The sequence below is a fragment of the Planococcus citri genome, chromosome 3 (genome assembly GCF_950023065.1).
Source record: "Planococcus citri chromosome 3, ihPlaCitr1.1, whole genome shotgun sequence".
In the NCBI taxonomy this organism is placed as follows: Eukaryota; Metazoa; Arthropoda; class Insecta; order Hemiptera; family Pseudococcidae; genus Planococcus; species Planococcus citri.
In genome coordinates this window covers 15,400,334-15,417,782 of record NC_088679.1, presented here as the reverse complement: position 1 = coordinate 15,417,782, position 17,449 = coordinate 15,400,334, and the positions used below count along the sequence as shown (strand labels likewise).

Sequence of the window (17,449 nt, the reverse complement as noted above, 5' to 3'; positions counted from 1 at the left end):
AAATTGTCATACAAAATTTTCCGAAGTTGAAATGTCTCAAAAAGTCTAAAGTCTTGAAGGAATAGTCAAGAAGTGTCCATTTCTGTCAAAGTTGTCAATAAGTCGCGATTTTTGAAAAAATTGTTCAAGGGGCACATTTTTGCCAAAATTGTTGAACAAAATTTGCCGAAATCAAAATGTCTCAAAAAGTGTCAATTTTTAAAAAAAATAGTCAAAAAGAGTCAATATTTGTCAAAATTGTCAAAAAATTACCATTTTTGAAAAAATTGTCTCAGGGCCCAATTTTTACCAAAATGGTCAAACCAAGTTTGCGAAGTCAAAATATCTCAATAAGCGTCAATTTTTGGGAGAAATAGTCAAGAAAAGTCAATTTTTGTCAGAATTGTCAAAAATTGACCATTTTTGGAAAATACTGTCCAAGGGACCAATTTTTGCCAAAATTGTCAAACAAAATTTTCCGAAGTCAAAATGTCTCAAAAAGTGTCAATTTTTGAAAAAATAGTCAAAAAGTGCCAAAAAATGACGATTTTTGAAAAATCGTCCAAGAAGTCAATTTTTGGCAAAATGGTCAAACAAAGTTTGTCGAAGTCAAAATGTCTCATTAAGCGTCAATTTTTGGGAGAAATAGTCAAGAAAAGTCAATTTTTGTCAGAATTGTCAAAAATTGACCATTTTTGAAAAAAACTATCCAACGAGCCAATTTTTGCCAAAATTGTAAAAAAATTCCAGTTTTTTGTCAAAATTAAGAGAGTCGATTTTTGACGAGTTGGCGAAAAGTTGTCATCTTTTCTTGCCAAAATTCGCAGGAAGTAAATTTTTGATGAAATAGTCAAATGATCGTAATTTTTGCCAAAATTGATCAGAAATTTTTGACTTTTTGCCAAAACTGCCGAATTAAGCATGGACTTTTGCCGTGAGTCCTCCTCTTGTTTCGTAGTTTTCTGAACAAAAGTCCTATTTTTTATACAAAATTTCTGTCAAATTTCATCCCTTCCCCCCCCAAAAAAAAAAAAATTCTTTCATTTTTTCAGTTCTTATGGCAATTTCTCGATATTTTTGAAATTTTCTTTGGAGGTGGAAACATTAAAATATAGAGCTTTTCTGACAAAGATGGTCCAAATCCAAGGGTTACATTTTTTTTTGAAAATAAACATGAAAATATTCATTTTTTACATTTTTTGAGGGAGGGGACAAGTTCCACTTTTTCATTGTGTAGAAGATTTCTAATGAAAATGGAGCAAGTTTAAGCATGAGACGTTGAAAAAACATAAAAATTTCAATTTTTCGGATTTTTAAAAATATTGTTGAGTATTGGAAAGGGGAAGGAGAGGAGGGAGCTCGCTGGCGCGACTCATTTTTACTAATATATAGTTAGAAAAATTTGTCTCATGAAACATGACAACTTTAGGGCGTTGATAATGTAGAGCAAATGTATCCCTCCAAGGAGCAAAATTTGTACTTTTAGTTGAAAAAAATCAAAAAGTCATCTCGTTAGCATTTTTATTTTCTTTATTTTTGTAATTTTTCTATTGAAACTTTTTAACATAAATTGTATGAATAGGTAGGTATTACATTTTGAAATTTTCATTTCATCTTTCTTCAGTCCATAATTCTCATTCAAATCACTTTCGAGTCAACTAAGGTATTAATTTTCTCACAGAAATTTCAGTACCTATTAAAATGTAAACAATGACTTCAAACAGATGAATAATACACTCAAATTAAATGCACTTAACCAACACGAAGGTAGTAGTTTGGTTGCGAAAGACTTTTTTTCTTCATCATCCGCTGTAATGGTTGAATCAAAACACGACGAAGATTGCATGCAATTTTCAATCGAATTTTCCAACTCTTCCATTCTTTTTTTGCTCAATTGTATTCGTTTTGTGCCTTCTTGATACGCATTTTTCAAAGCATTTAACAGCATGGTGAAATTTTTGTTTTCTTGATCCATATCAGTTATCAATTTTTTCAACTGTGAAGTACATGCAAAAAAGTTTACTTCTATCGTAGGTAATATTTTTTCAATGTATGTACATTTTTATAATGTACTTTGTACCTTAGTGGCTCTATCAGACACAATAGTACCTATTTATTTGCAACGATGCTACTGTATCTTACTTGTTATACTTACCAATTTTGTTTGTTCTTCAGATTTTATTTGTAATTTGATTTTTTTGGCGATCGCGGTCAATTTCGCAATAATATTTGTATTCAGATTGCTGTAAAACGAATATAGCAAAATTGAAATGACGAATTATCAGTGAGTCAACGTAGATAGGAATGGATCGAATTTCACGGACGTCAGATTTTACATAGTCTAAATTCTATTTATATCTACTCACGTTTGTTTAGATAATACATTGGCAATGAAATTAAGAGTAGTTGTCAGGCCATTCGATGTTAGACTAATAGATCGCAGCACAAATACTTTATTCTGTTTACGAATATCGTGATTGTTGTCAGAAATTAATTTCTGTAGAATACTGTATCATAAATGTATCAAGATGAAAAAACAAAAAAAAAAAAAAAGATGTAAGTATGTTAGATTTTCATCTAACAGTCAAAAAGGAATTATCAAGAAATAATTTCTTACCTCATCATCAATTTTTCGTCGTTTATGCATCCTGCTGTTGAGAGTATTATTTCAATTTCGAAAGCAGAATCGGTCGTATCATGGATTGCCCATAATTTTCTCCATACTATGTCACTATTTCCATTTAATAGCATGGTGCAGTATAAAGGAAACTTTAGATGGGTAGGAACTCTAAAAAGAGGATGAAAAAAATGAAAAATGCAAAAATTGAATATAGGTACCTAGGTCTGTGTACAGACACAAAGATGGTATTTTTAGGGTGCTCAAACGAACCGAGTAACATCGAACTAAAGTATTTGAAAGGGGGCTCTTTATTTTGTGACCTGACCCAGAATTTTGTCAAATGAGCAAAAGTAACTGCAGAGGTAGCTTGTGGAGAAATTTTTCTGTGTGATCAAAGAGGGCTGGAAATTAATCTAAATGTGCTTTGGATTTTTTGAAATTGACCCCAAAAAATGACTTTCTCATGTACCTATTCTGGACAAGGAGTTGAAATGAAGCCAAAAATTTTCTCCAGTGATATTTTCATTTATGAGAACGTATGTATTATTTTAGAGGGCATTTTCACTAAGATATTTTCATTGTTTTTCTTTTAAATTATTATGACTATTTTTAAAATTCGATTTCATTGAGATAACCTTGTGTACATAATTTCAAATCGTTCATTCGTTTTATCAATTTTCTGATGAAAAAAAAAAGAGTAAAAGACCAGTAATTTTTTTCAAGCTTTTGAGGTAGGTACATGATCTTGTCCCTCTTTCATGATATAATTTCGTGTAAGACGATGTTCCAGGCTCATATTGATCCAATAAGTTTTCCAATTAATTGAGAAGGTACTTGAATTACTTGCTTAAATTGTCGGAATAAATTTCGTATAATTTTTTTACTCTCGTGACGCAATCTAGATGACCAATCAGGCAGGCTAAAGTGATAATGGAAGAACGTCCTGTTTTCGTCAAATGGTCATCACCAACTTGTTCGAAGAATCCAATTCGTTTATAGTGTGTATCAATTATTTGTGCGAGATATTTCTGTGAGATTAAACTTGTTACTTATTGAAATTTTAAAAAAAACGTTGGATTTCTATGTACAAGCGTCTATGCAGAGCACCAAAAATTTTATCTAAAAAAATAGATCGAACAAAAAATGCCATTTTTGATCTCAAAAACGACCTTCGGAGATGCTGAACAGAAATATGACATTTATTATTTGATTGGGCACTATCTAAGTCCTCAAATTGTACAACGTCATGTTCTAAATCTGGTGAACTGTGTCATTTCGTATCAGCCTATCACATGATGAACAATGGTCACATTCTTGAATAAAAATTTTGCAATTTCGCGCGAATTGATTCGAATGTGGAATTTCAAGCGATTTCAGCCCAAGAATGTTTCAAATTTTTAAGAAAAAATTGCTATTAAAATATCTTGCATCTTTCTGAGTCATTAGAAAGTAAAATCAAGAATAGATGAAATTTACCTACTTAATACCTATGTATAGGTACATTTCAATTTGTAAATTTGAATGACATGAATATTTCAGGAAGAAAGAATTGAGTAATATGCAACACACACGAAATGTCGTCTGGTGCTCTGAATAGACGCCTGTGGATTTACTTCATAAATACCTACGAGTATTATCATATGTGCACTACTTACTCTAATGGTGTTATTAATAGGGGTATTTTCGTATTGCGAAAATAAATAATGGAAATTTCTGATGGCAGCAAACCACGGAATCATATTGGTTTCATTTGCCAAATAATAAGTCAAATTGATGGGAACGTCGTACGATAATTTTTCATCAATTGCCAAGGCAAAGGAATCATCTACGAGTTGAGCTCGATTCAGAACATGGATGTCTTTGTGATGAAAATGTAGCTGCTTCATCAATAATTTCCAATTATGAAGATCATAATTCACTCTGTAATATCCTGTTTGTCAAAATGTGAAATCATATTAGTAACTAGGTAGGTACCTACCTAATTATAAATCTTACGGAAACAATCACTGAAAATTTATCAGAATTACCAGTTTGTTGAATATTGAAAATGATCCAATCTTTTTTTCTCAGTGGAATATGCAGGTGTGTGATATTCGTTGAATTTATTCCCGACCAATGAGTTGGAGTTGTGTTTGCAAAATTTGGGGAACTAGAAGTAGTGTATGTTAAAGGGATTGTCCAGTTTTGTTCTGGAATGCTCGAGCTCGCTGAAGATCTCGGTGATGTGTAAGTTGACTGTAATAATAGATATTGGATTAATCACTCAATTGAAGAAAAAAAAACAGGAAGTAATTCATGTAAATAATTTTTACTTGTTCTACAACGATGGAGTGGGTTTCTGGAATTCGTGTAATGTTTATCAGAGGATAACCTCGATTTGTAGTCCAATCCTTCATTAGTTCCGGAGGAGGTAAAGGTAATTTCAACTTATCTTGATTTGCTTGTCTGTCAAAAGCAGCCCATAAGCTGTCAGGTGTAACTATACCACCATTTGTGTGTCTGAAAAATTAAAATGAGTGCAATTTTGCTTGTGTACAAATAGTACGAGGCATGCATATTCTACATATACCTATAAATTGATTGATTACCTACCCTTGTCTCAAATAATGTTGCAAGGCTTTTCGGAAGCTGTTTGGTGACATGATGTGTTCAAACATTCTTAGAACAGATGCACCTAAGTCAGCAAAAAATGAATTGATTAACCCTTCATAGATGACACTTTTGGTTTTTTCAATTCAATAGTTGGCCCATTGGCCAATAATTTCATACCAATGTAACTTGATGAAAAACTTACCAAAAAAATACAACGATTGAAAATACTTTGATTTTTGTTCAATTTACAATTTTGCATTTATCCTTGCCTGGGATAATTGCAAATTTTGATGTCACTTTTTTGGAAAATTGCCTTTTTACATTTTTCAAAATCCAATTTAAAACAGAAATGGGCAATAACAAAATTTAATTGATATCATAATAGTCCTGTTGAGACAGTCAGCCCATTTCAAGAATCCGACAAGAGACGAGAAATTAGTTTTCTTCAAAATATTGAGAATGTATGCTCGTATTCGAAATATTTTCTATTTTTTGGTGCCCTTGCTCCATTTTTCTGATTAGAAGTACATATCTCGTAATTTAATTTGAAAATCGAGGAAAGAGCAATGAAGGTTAGGGTGGATTGCTCAAAAAAAGTCAGCAGATTTTTGACCAAATTCAGCAGAAACCATCACTTTGAGTTGAAAGTCACACAGGAATCACTTTAGCTCAGAAGATGCTTTTGGAGGAAAGAAATGAGCTCTCAAAGAGAAGGCATTTTCGAAAAAATCGTGTTTTTTCACTCCTGTCGCTACCCTTTGAAAAATTTTCTTGCAGAATATTTCGCATTAATCATGCTAAAACATCGAAAGGTATAATTTCTGAAACTGGGGAAATATTTTGAAAGGGGGTGGTATCAATTTTTGGATCATTGTTGCCAATTTCAAAAATTCGAGAAAAATAGCCAAATACCTACTTATGAAATTTGTTGGTTTTTTTTTTGAAATTTTCAATAATGTCTAAAGAATTGGAAACAGTGCGTTCCAAAATATTTTCCCAGTTTCAGGAATGATATAAATTCGATGTTTTTACTTGATCAATGCGAAATGTATTAGAGAAGAACAAAATTTTCAAAATACGAATTTATCAAAAAAATATAAGCTACTTTCAAATTTTCAACAGCTTAATGGAACCTTGAAAGTGCTAAAAGCAGGTTGGGTAGCGACAAGAGTGAAAAAGTCACGAGTTTTTCAAAAATGCATCCTCCTTGAGAGCCAATTTCTCTCCACCAAGGATACCTCCGTTTCTAAGAAACTTTCAACTCAAAATGAAGTTCTCTGCTTAATTTGGTCAAAAGTAGGTGATCCACCCTAATATATCTAGGTACCTATTTACAAGATGCTTTTGAAGGTAGGTACAAGTGAAGAAACGTCTCCTCATGAATTAGCATACCTTCGAGTGGGTGTTTGAGCACATATTATTAATAACAATTTTGGGAACCCCTATTTCCTAAAAGCGCAATCGATGCATGAAAGCGCAAAATCATTCATATCAAAAAAAAAAATCTTATAATTCACCCAACGGTGTCATTTATTGTTTAATAAAATTTCATTTATCGTAAAAGTTATTTTCATACACTTGAAAAGTAGGCAATCATTGTGAATTTTGTGACCATGATTGGTTCAGTGTCCCTGACCAAATCACATCATCAGAACACCGTACGATATTATTTATTGTTTGCGTACAAAAAATGAAAAAAAAAAAAATTCCGATAACTTAAATAAATAAACATTTTAAATAGGTACCTTTTTGATAAGTGATGAAATCGAATATTTCTTCAATTTCAACAGTGGTTGTCACTTGAGCAGTCATAGCATGATGATAATTGACTTCGTGGATGAATAGAGCATGTTGTACAACTTCCGTTACAAATAATTCATCCATATGCCAAGCGGGCTCAATCTGTGGATTAATGAATTATAGTCTTAGTTAGGTACCAAGATCGTGTTCAATATTTATTCATCACGTGTGATGGTCACCATTCCTGATAGGGTATACTTGAAGTACGTTGCGAATGCCTCATTTAACCACAAATAATCCCACAGTTGAGGAGTAACGTAATCTCCGAACCACTGATGGACTAATTCGTGAGTGATTGTCGAAGTAATCATTTCCATTTGTTTTACCCAGCTGTTTTCGTATTGATGTAATATGCTTCGTTCTCTGATAAACAAAAAAATGGTGTTTTATTAATATGTAATTAGAAATCAGCTTCAAGTTGGTATTTTAAAAGCAAACTTAGCAACCAATGCAACCTTCAACCAATATGGTAAAAACAAATGCAAAAACTGTCTTGCAATCAGCGCAATCAGCGAATAGCTATTCCTAGTTTAATATGTAACATTATTCGTGTACTTATTTATATAATCGAGTAATTTAGTCTAATTCTATTGTAAGAAAATCCTGAAAAATCTTATCAAAATTCTCTAAAAATCATTACCAATGGTTTAATTTTGCCTATTAATTTTGTGAGTTTATTCAAATCATTTTACATGTTCCAAGAGCTAATACCTATTAGCCTATAAAATACCTTTTACATTCTTACCGATATATTGTCAGACCCCAATTCTCCATCGCACCAGATTTGAAATCTGGCATCGCAACCAAGTCTAGTTTTGGCAACATGAAGTCTATGTCTGTGTATATTTCCAGTTGTTCTAATATGCGAGCACTTTGGCTTAAACTGTAATTCGCATCTTTCATGACTGGCCCTCGAGTCCATACAGAAATTCTGCCATCTTCGCTTGTGATATGAGTGAAGTCTGATACAACCACAGCGATGAGATAAGTTGACATGGGAGGCGTTGTTCGAAAAGTGTCCCATACACGATTATTGATTGTTGGGCTGTTGGTCATAAATCATGTACTTCAAGTTTATATTTCAATTCATCGAAAATGAAAAAATACAATTCCTCAGATTATAAATGTGATGCGCCAAGCGAAAAGGTACAAAAAGTCGCTTTTCCCCTCGAAATGGAGTTTTTGAGATAGGTATGTTGTACCCCACACACAGACGAACATTTTTGTGAAAAAAAACAGCTCACTCCTGTGCCATTGCTATAAGCTATTTGAGTGACTGCTTCTCAATAGAGTACAGGACACAATTGATGACAGACTTATCCCTCAACAAGCTGGTTTTCACCAGGGTAAAAGCTGTACAAGCCAGGCCACCAACCTCCTACAACACATTGAAGATGGGTTTGAGAAGAAAAAATCACAGGCGCAGTGTTTGTTGATCTAACTGCTGCATATGATACTATAAACCACTACCTACTGTGCAAGCAAGTACATAAGTATATTATGAAGTCACCCAGGATCACAATTTCACCACCATCATTAAACCTATGCTTAGTAATAGGATGTTCTATGTCACCCACATGGGAAAGTCCAATAGATGGAGAAGGCAAAAAAATGGACTGCCATAGGGGAGTGTTCTCGCCCCAATCCAGATTCAACATATATACGAATGACCAGCCAATCAGAGACCAGACCAGACATGACCTGGCAGCAACCACCCAGGGGTAGAGATACAAGAAATGCTGCAGGAAACCCTGAATAAACTAGAGACCTACTAACATGGATAATGCCCTCAGGCCGAATCCATCCAAAACTCAAGTATGTAGCTTCCACCTGAAAAATGTGAAGCTAAAGTGCACACTGAAGCTAGTATGGGGAGGAGTGCAGCTGGAAAACTGTGAAAATCCCAAGTACCTAGGAATCGGGCTGGATCAAACCCACCCATACATATAAGAGACATTGTGAGAACATAAAAATGAAGGATGAAGCAAGAAACAACTTGCTGCGGAAACTGGTATCAACTCGATGAGGAGCAAAGCCAAAGACACTTGAGGACAACAGCCATGGCACTGTGCTACTCTATAGCAGAGTATGGATGTGCTGCCTGGGGCTGATCAGTACATGTTCCTGTACAACAATGACCATGCTAATTTGGATGTGAATGTCGACCCATCCGCATCCGTCACTTTTTGATGCCACATGTCGATGTGAATTTCGACCCTGTGTCGAGCTAATTGTCGATGTAATTGTTGACTGATGTTAATCTGCATTCATGTCGACAATAGGCTCGACACAAGGTCAAAATTCACATTGACATGGGGCATCCAAAAGTGACGGATGTGGATGGATCGACATTCACATCAAAATTTATGTCAACCTCCTGCTTCATAAAGTTATAAAATTTGAGTTCAAAAATTTTGAATTTTTTTTCTAAAAAACAACTTCCTCTGATGTGGCTATTGCTTGTGCTGAAAACAGCATGGATGCAAGGTCCAGTTCCAAAGAAGTACAGACAAAAAGTCTGTATAATCAAAGAGTTGAACAGAAAATTCCTTATATCAAAGATGGTGCAATAATTTATCTAAGAGTATACTAAAGTAATCCATTTTCATGTCGACATGTCGATGTTAATGTTGATGTGAAATTTGACATCAACAAATACATCCACAATATCAACCTCATAATCATCTACAACTCCAAACTGTGGAAAAGGGAATAATTTCATCAATGCCCTAAAAAATTTGTTTTCCTCATTGAACAAGATCATATTTTTGAATGTTTACTAAACTTTTAAACACTAAAACAGAAATTTTAATTCTGAAAAATTGGTTGACATAGTTGTAGATGTAAATTTTGAGCATTGAATTTTACATCTACATGTCGATCTGGCATGTCGAGGTATCAGAAATAATGAGAAAATTTCGAAAAATTTCATTTACCTGGCTTTTGTAGGGACAGAAGATTCCTACTAAATGATTAATTGATCACTTTTCCATCATTATGTTGGAAAAAAACGTAGTCGATGTAAATGTTGACGTTGACAATTTTTGTGCGGGTTAAGAAGATTGACTTTGCTCTCAACAACACTATGAGAATTGTGTCTGGCTTCCTCAGATCAACCAGTGTCAAACACCTACAAAGAATATGCGGCATTGCACCTCCTGCAATAAGACGTGTGTGGTGGCAGATGTAGAGAGGACAAAGAAAGAACAAGACCCCTGCCATCCCCATATTATCCCAAGGCAAGGCTAAAGTCCAGGAGGAGTTTTATGAGGGAGACTCATGTGATGGAAGTAGATCCAGTGGAGGGGAGGCAGAAAAGATGGTCAGCTCTGGAGAAGGCCACATGTAACTAGAACTTGGCAAATGGACACAAACTGCCAGCCATGTAGAGTGGCTCACACTGCAGCAGATTCGAGCTGGATGCGCCCAGACAGCAGTAAAAACCTAACTAGATGGGGCATTCAGGATGATGTGAAGTTTCCGGATTGCAAGCAAAGACAGAATGACGACCACCTCCTCATATGTGGCACAGGCACTGCATATTAGAGAGGAGCTGTGGGGAGAAATGAACGACCTGGTGCAGAGATGGAAGGGGAGAATCTAAGGAGATTCGAGAAGAATTACATTAGGAAGAACCTTAAAGGTGAAAATAAAATCAAAAATTGAAATGATAGAATTATATTTTCGACATCCGCTCGCTTGAAAAAAAATCTTCGGATGTTTGAAGACATATTGGACACCTAAGCAAAAAATTGGAATGTAAAAGCCTCACCCACCCCCTCACCCTTCGTTTAAAAATCCCACGTGTTTAAAAAAAGTTCTGCCAAAAGTCCCACTTAAGTTCCGCTTTTTTTGAATTTTGTTGAACATCTTGCAAAAGAAGCACAATCACAAAACTTGTCAGTACCCTATGGTTTTCAAATTGATTCATGACTTTGATGACTCATTTTTCACAAAATTCTTGGCAGAGGTGGGGGTGGAAAAACCTAGAAATGGTAAAAAAAAAAACTGGGCTGTTACCCTTGTGTAAATGTAGGTACCTAGAAACTAGCTATTTTTATTATGATTGGCATTTTAAAAATTTGCAAAATGATAAAATTTTATCTCTATAACAAACATCGCAACCGTAGGAAGCCGATCATCGAGCTGAAAAACAGGACATTGGCTTTCGTCACCAGATCTGTATCTTTGGTATTTCGAGCTGAAAAACAGGAAGTTGGCGTTCGTCACCAGATCTGTATCAAATTTGATTTTTCCAACATATTGTACATTTTTACTTGGCGCATCACATACATTATATTCTTACTCTTCTTCGCTCGTCTCTTTCACTGGCATATTACTCAAAGCGATTTGATTTTTATATCTCGCGACACTTATTTCAAATTTTGTTCTAAATCTGGGTTCGTCAAAACAGGGAAACGCCATTCGAGCAAAATTCGATTGGAATTGTGTAGTTGCCAACCATCTAAAGAAAATATTGACGTAGGTATTCGTAATTCGTATACATAAATTACCTACCACAAATTCCATTCGTGTTAAAATTATCTAATAGGTACCTATTTTATGTAATTTTCGACTCACTTGATTTGGTGCCCTACTTTATACGAGCTTTTATAAAATCCTATCATATCATCGTTCAGATAACCTTGATAATTGATATGCACCGTGTATATACCATCAAATACCATATAATCATTAGTCACGATGCGCAGCAAATCTCGTCTTGGAATCAATTCGTATTCGCTGGGAAATTCTTGTCCATTGCTGCGTACAACTCGTACTTGCTGAATTGTCAAGTTACTAGAGTGAAGTAAAATTTCACTGGTGGAGAACGTACAAAGTATATCGATAAACACTTCGCCCGTAAAATTGAAACTGTTATCTAAAAAAGGAACCAATTTCAGTTTATACGATTTCGGTTGCACATCTTGCTCGAGAATACAGTCGATCTCGTTAACTAAACACAGCACAGTCACCAGCGTCCAAATTTTTAACGCGCACATAGTTAAAGTAACTTATTTAAGATTTCGAAAAATTTGCTAATTTACATCGCAATCGACGTCCCTTAATTTCGGCATTAACATGACAATGTGTTGTTCATATTGTGAAGAACTTTACGTAGGTAGGTTGATAATGAATGATAACACGACTTTCCAATGATAATTTCGTGTCAGCTGTATTTTTGTTTCAATTCACGCCTAATTTATCGTCTGATTTCATTTGGTTTTAAGCTTATCGTTAATAAAGGTATTATATGTGAATCGTAATCGATATTTTTTCGGGTTCAACTTCATTATCAGTGCTCACTTCAAGCAAGTTGCCATGCCACTGTGTAGTCAAATTATCTTAAATTTAATGTAGGTACTTGTAGTGTCTTCCTTAATGCTCGGTACTTTACATATGTATCTTATATTGGTAGTTTTTATTACCTATTATTATTGTGTAGTGGACGAGGAAAATTTCTTCAACCATGTTAGTGAAAATAAGTCGTGTCAGGAAGGCTCCCCCTTCCCCTCAGTCTTCAAAATATGAAAGATATCCGAAAAATTTTGTCAAATTAATATTTTTGACCCCTCTACATGATGGAAAAAAGGAACTGTCTCCTTCCTAAAGCACTATTTAATGTTTTTGACCCCTTCCCTCCACCTTTACGATAAAAAAGTAGAATTTGGTCTCTCCTCAAGTCTCTAAAGATGATCATTTTGATCTGTTGAAAAATCAATTTCGTTATTGTGCAAGTTACCTTGCTTTTTCAAGTTCTATGTATTTCAACTGGTTGAGTTGAACGAGCCAAAATTACTGCTCGAGGGACCGAGGGATTTATTTCAGCAATAATTGATCATTGAAACATACAATACAAGCAAGTAAAGTTTTTTCTTGAAGGGAATAAAAAAATTCTGAAAGGAGATTAAAATAAAAAAATAAAAAAAAAAACGTTCTGATTTGTCTGTTTTTTTTCATTTTTCAACTTTGGAGACCTATGGAAAATTGAAGGAAGGTTTTTCTTGGGGAAAAAAATCATTTTTTTTTTGATGATTTTTTCAACTTTTTTGAGGGGTTTTATATTGGAGAACAAATATCATTTGAGAGACCGAAGGAACTTTTTTCTTGAAAAGGTGTTTATTTAGAATTATTCATGCATATAAATGTGAAATTAAAAAAAAAATTCTACAGGCATCAATTTTTCAATTTTTTTATTTTTATGAAAATTTGGCTAGAACTAACACATTTGCTGCCCAACTACCCTCCCCCCCTCTCTAACCCAAATTTCGACTCGATTCGCGACCAAAAGTTTCTTCTCTGAAAAAATACCTACACGAATCAGTTGAGAATAATGGAAGCCCCCCTCCCCCTCTAATACGACTTCTTCCGTCCTGAAAATTATGAATTCAATTCAAATGTGTGAATTTTTACTCATAGAAATGAAATTTTTGCCTCACAATGGAAATTTTCAGTATCAACCTAAATGAGAATTTTCAGCCTTTACAATTGGAATTTCTGCCTCAAAAAACGACATTTACCTTGCTCTTGAAATGAAAATTTTCACTTCAAAAATTATAACATGAAAATATCTCGCTCCAAGAATGGTAATTTTGGTCCTAAAATTAGGAATAAGTAATCCTAAGACACTTTTAGCTCTTGAAATTGAAATTTTCACTTGAAAAATTCTAAAATGAAAATGTCTCTGCAAAAATGGAAATTTTGGTCCTAAAATTAGGAATATGTAGTCCTAAGACACTTAGCTCTTGAAATGGAAATTCTCGCTTAAAAAATTCTAAAATGAAAATGTCTCTGCTAAAATGGAAATTTTGGTCCTAATTAGGAGTATGCAGTCCCAAGAAATGATGAAACACTTAATTCAGGGCCCAAATCTTTGAAAAAAATGAAATTGTTTCTCAAAAATGAAAATCTCAGTACCGAATTGAGAATCATTAGCTCCAAAATGTCATGTTTAAGCCTTCGAAAATGGAAACTTTGGCCCTCTGAAATTTATGATCCTAAAAACGATAATTTATTGTAGCCCCATAAAAGTGGAATTTTTAGCCCTCAACTCGAAACTTGTATATTCTCGAGAATGGGTGATTTTGACCTCAAAAATAACATTTTTAGCCCTATAAATGAAAAAATTAGCCCCCCACTAAAAAAATTGAAAATTTTCAAATTGTGGAAGTTGTTAAATTTTACAGAATTCGAATTACTACCTCACAATTGAAATTTTCAAGAGCCAACATCATTTGGGGGTCCAACGAAAGGTTTCCCTCGAAAAAGGGCTTTTGTAGAACAATTCCAATGTGAATGAAATTAGGTATTTTCAAAAAAATGTTCCCTAATTTTGATTTATTCTCATTGTTTCTGGTTTTTCACCTGAGGGGGGGGGGTGGTTCGTTACTAAGGGGCTAATGTGGTTTGAAGGGCTGGAGAAAGTTTCTTCTTGGAAAGGAGAAGGAGATTATTATTTAGAAAAATTCTAACACAGAAACAAAGAATTTTGATGAATTGAATTTTCTTCTTTTTTTTTTTGATTTTTTACAACTTATGGGGCCTATAAGCACCACTTTTTATGAAGATAGGGGAAAAATAAAAAATAGGGAATTATTTTCTCATTCGAGGTAACAACTGGAAGAGGGTGGGAGGTGGAAAATTTCAAATTTGCAAAATAAGAGAAGGGGAAAGGATGTGTTGTAGGTATTTAAGCAAAGAAAATACATATGAGATTTTGAGATAATTTAGGCTGGTAATAAAAAAAAGTAGGTACCTACCTCTATTCATATTTTTGTACTTTCGTCCACTTCTCATTCTAGTACTGAGTTATTGCTGAATATTCAAGATCAATGATTGGGTGAGAAATTCTCACAAGATATACGCCCATTAATGTGAAAAAAATTACCTAATATTAAATTATTACCAAAAAACACATAATTTTGAAAAAAAATATCTTTATTGAATCATTGGATCAGCTGAAATCTACATTAAAAAAATATATGACAATACTGGAATAAACAGAACAAAGCAGTAATTTTTGCGCATTAAACCATGGTTAGTATTTATATCAGTCGTCGGAGATTCTACGGTCGAAGAGTTGGATTCCCTTGGTGATTCATCATTTTCATCATCCTCGGACTTGCCAGGTAAATGTGATATTTTGGGTGTAGTAGAGCTCGATGTGGACGGTGTCTCCCTAGGTTCGGTGTACTTCTTAATGGGTGTGTTCTCTGTGGGTGCCTCAGCTTCAGTATCATACGATTCCTCTGCTTCGTCAATTTCTGGGTCTTCCGGTTCGCCTTCGATCGCCTCTTCGTCGTCAGCTTTTTCGTCTTCCATCAAAGGTAATTCTTTTACTGACTTTACCACACCGTTAGTGGGATTTTGTCCAGTCGGATTTTCATTACTGGCATCCTGTAATTTCATCAATTAGAATGAGGGTTCTGGAATTTACGAATTATTATGAACTGGTACTCGTATTTTTCTGTCACAAATGTCCTCCATTTTTATTCACTTTCTCAGAAATTGCTTCTTCCTCCCTCATTTTTCTGCAGCAATTTTACCACCCTTTACACCACCATTCCCAAAAAATCAGATGGATATCAGAAGACTAAAAATGGGATCGATTTGGATTATTGGTATCAGTTTGCCATTTTATGTGAAATACCTACATAAATTTTCGGAGTTCAGAGTAGGTGATCTTCTGTGATAATTTTATCATTTTTTTAAACGAAATATTGATCAAAGTGGTTAATAAATTTCCTAAATCATTTAGTCATGTTGAAGATTTTTATGAAGTAGGTACCTACTACCTACCGAAGACAGTTTGATTTTATCTAGAGACCAGCATATACATAAATAGAATAGGTACTATAAGGGTAAATCACTTCAATCAACTCAATCGAGTACTTACGTCCTCTAAGCTGGGTCTAGCTGAGCAAAGTAATACTTGAACGGATACAATGCATAAGATTGTGATGAATGAAAATCCGAAATAATCTCGCCTGTAAAAATAAATATCAATTAATATAGGTTTTATTGAAATATGATTGGTGCAAATGAAGAATATATTTTTTTTTCAATTTGACGAAACTTAGCAAGAAATTTTGGCCAAAATGGCCTCAACGAGACGTAGAAAAAAAGTTCTAATTTTTATGTCAATGTTTAACTTATTCCTCGTCAAGAACTCAAAGTTTACAAAATTTCAACATTTCAAACCATTTAGAAAAGCTCAAAGTTCATTTTTGTCAAGTTCAGCCATTCTCAAAATAACACCTATATTTATTTATCCTTCAAAATATGATAGTTTTGTGACTATTAAGCTTTCTCTCAAGAGGATTAGGCGTTCACCGAAACACTCGAAAATATCCTTTTTACATCTTCTAGAGGTCATTTTCGCCATTATTTTTTGCTAGGCTCATAAAATTCAAAAAAAAAAAAAAAATTGATAAACGACCCACCTTAACGTACACTCGATTACCTATTTTCAATTTAATATACCTATTATAATTTATCCACTTACTTCGTTTGTCGAGAATTCCGATGAAAATTAGCCATTTTTACGTTACTTCCAACACTACAAAAATGTGAAACTATAAAAGCATTTTTTTTCCACAAAAGTATTCTTTCTCACGGATTGTTTTTTTATTATTCACTACAAAAAAAAATACACTCAAATGTGCGTAGGTATGTTAATATACTTGTTCTTTATATTTCGTGATATGAACTGATAAACACTTGGTACATCTGTGGCGAACTAAGTTAAACTTTGATCTAGCTAGGTATTCATTTGCAAATCAAAAGTCATTATCAGCAGTGATTTTAAATAACACGAGATAATGACGAATGTGTTTTATGATTTGTGGTGTGGAAAAGTATATTATGATACCATTCTGTGCTTGTGTGTTGTACATACCACGATTTGTCCATGATGTTTATCAAAAAAGAAAAATTATTCATTGTGATGCGATTCGCGTTAAAAATCTGAATCGTATTGGAACTATTATTTGTTCCAGTTTCCATGAATATTGTGAATAATTAATGAACTATGTACCTACTTACGTACAATACGAGGATTTATTCGTATTTCGTACCTACTTGAAATAGGGATTACCCATTACCTACATGAAGAATCATTCCTTATCAGGTTCAGTGTTAACTTTTAACAACTCAGGTTAGACTGGAAGACGCGCGTTGTTGTAGAGTTGAGATAAACCTGCTACGCAGATAAAATTATTATTTTTTTAAATTAATGGGTATCATTAAAACCAGATAGCAGATTGATAGCCTATGCTCATACGAGTATTTCTGTATAGTTTCGCGAGAATAAAAAAATTTGAAAAAAATTAAAAATGCCTCACCTTTTGAAAATGCTTGTTTATTGTGAATGGGTTGGATGCATAACCTCTACCTACCTGCCTATATGACTATCAATAACAAATCAAGTGAGAAGAAAGAAGTAAGGAAGAATTGAAA

General features: G+C 33.8%; 3 protein-coding genes across 3 annotated transcripts in view; 1 reads left to right on the top strand and 2 right to left on the bottom strand.

The window, feature by feature from the left end:
- LOC135841264 (nephrin-like) overlaps positions 1-17,449 on the top strand; it is a 1,354,679-nt gene that overhangs the window by 679,603 nt on the left and 657,627 nt on the right. The window lies entirely within an intron of this gene.
- Positions 1,484-12,180, bottom strand: LOC135841261 (aminopeptidase N-like). Its single transcript, XM_065358139.1, has 14 exons — positions 11,573-12,180; positions 11,298-11,456; positions 7,737-8,036; positions 7,171-7,354; positions 6,937-7,093; positions 5,192-5,273; positions 4,912-5,098; positions 4,627-4,834; positions 4,255-4,529; positions 3,443-3,627; positions 2,597-2,767; positions 2,346-2,486; positions 2,135-2,222; positions 1,484-1,975 (listed from the first exon to the last, which is right to left on the bottom strand). Exons 1-14 carry the CDS (start codon positions 11,992-11,994, stop codon positions 1,676-1,678), a joined length of 2,859 nt encoding a protein of 952 aa, XP_065214211.1. The 5' UTR covers positions 11,995-12,180; the 3' UTR covers positions 1,484-1,675.
- Positions 14,912-16,751, bottom strand: LOC135840353 (uncharacterized). Its single transcript, XM_065356839.1, has 3 exons — positions 16,497-16,751; positions 15,888-15,978; positions 14,912-15,388 (listed from the first exon to the last, which is right to left on the bottom strand). Exons 1-3 carry the CDS (start codon positions 16,529-16,531, stop codon positions 14,957-14,959), a joined length of 558 nt encoding a protein of 185 aa, XP_065212911.1. The 5' UTR covers positions 16,532-16,751; the 3' UTR covers positions 14,912-14,956.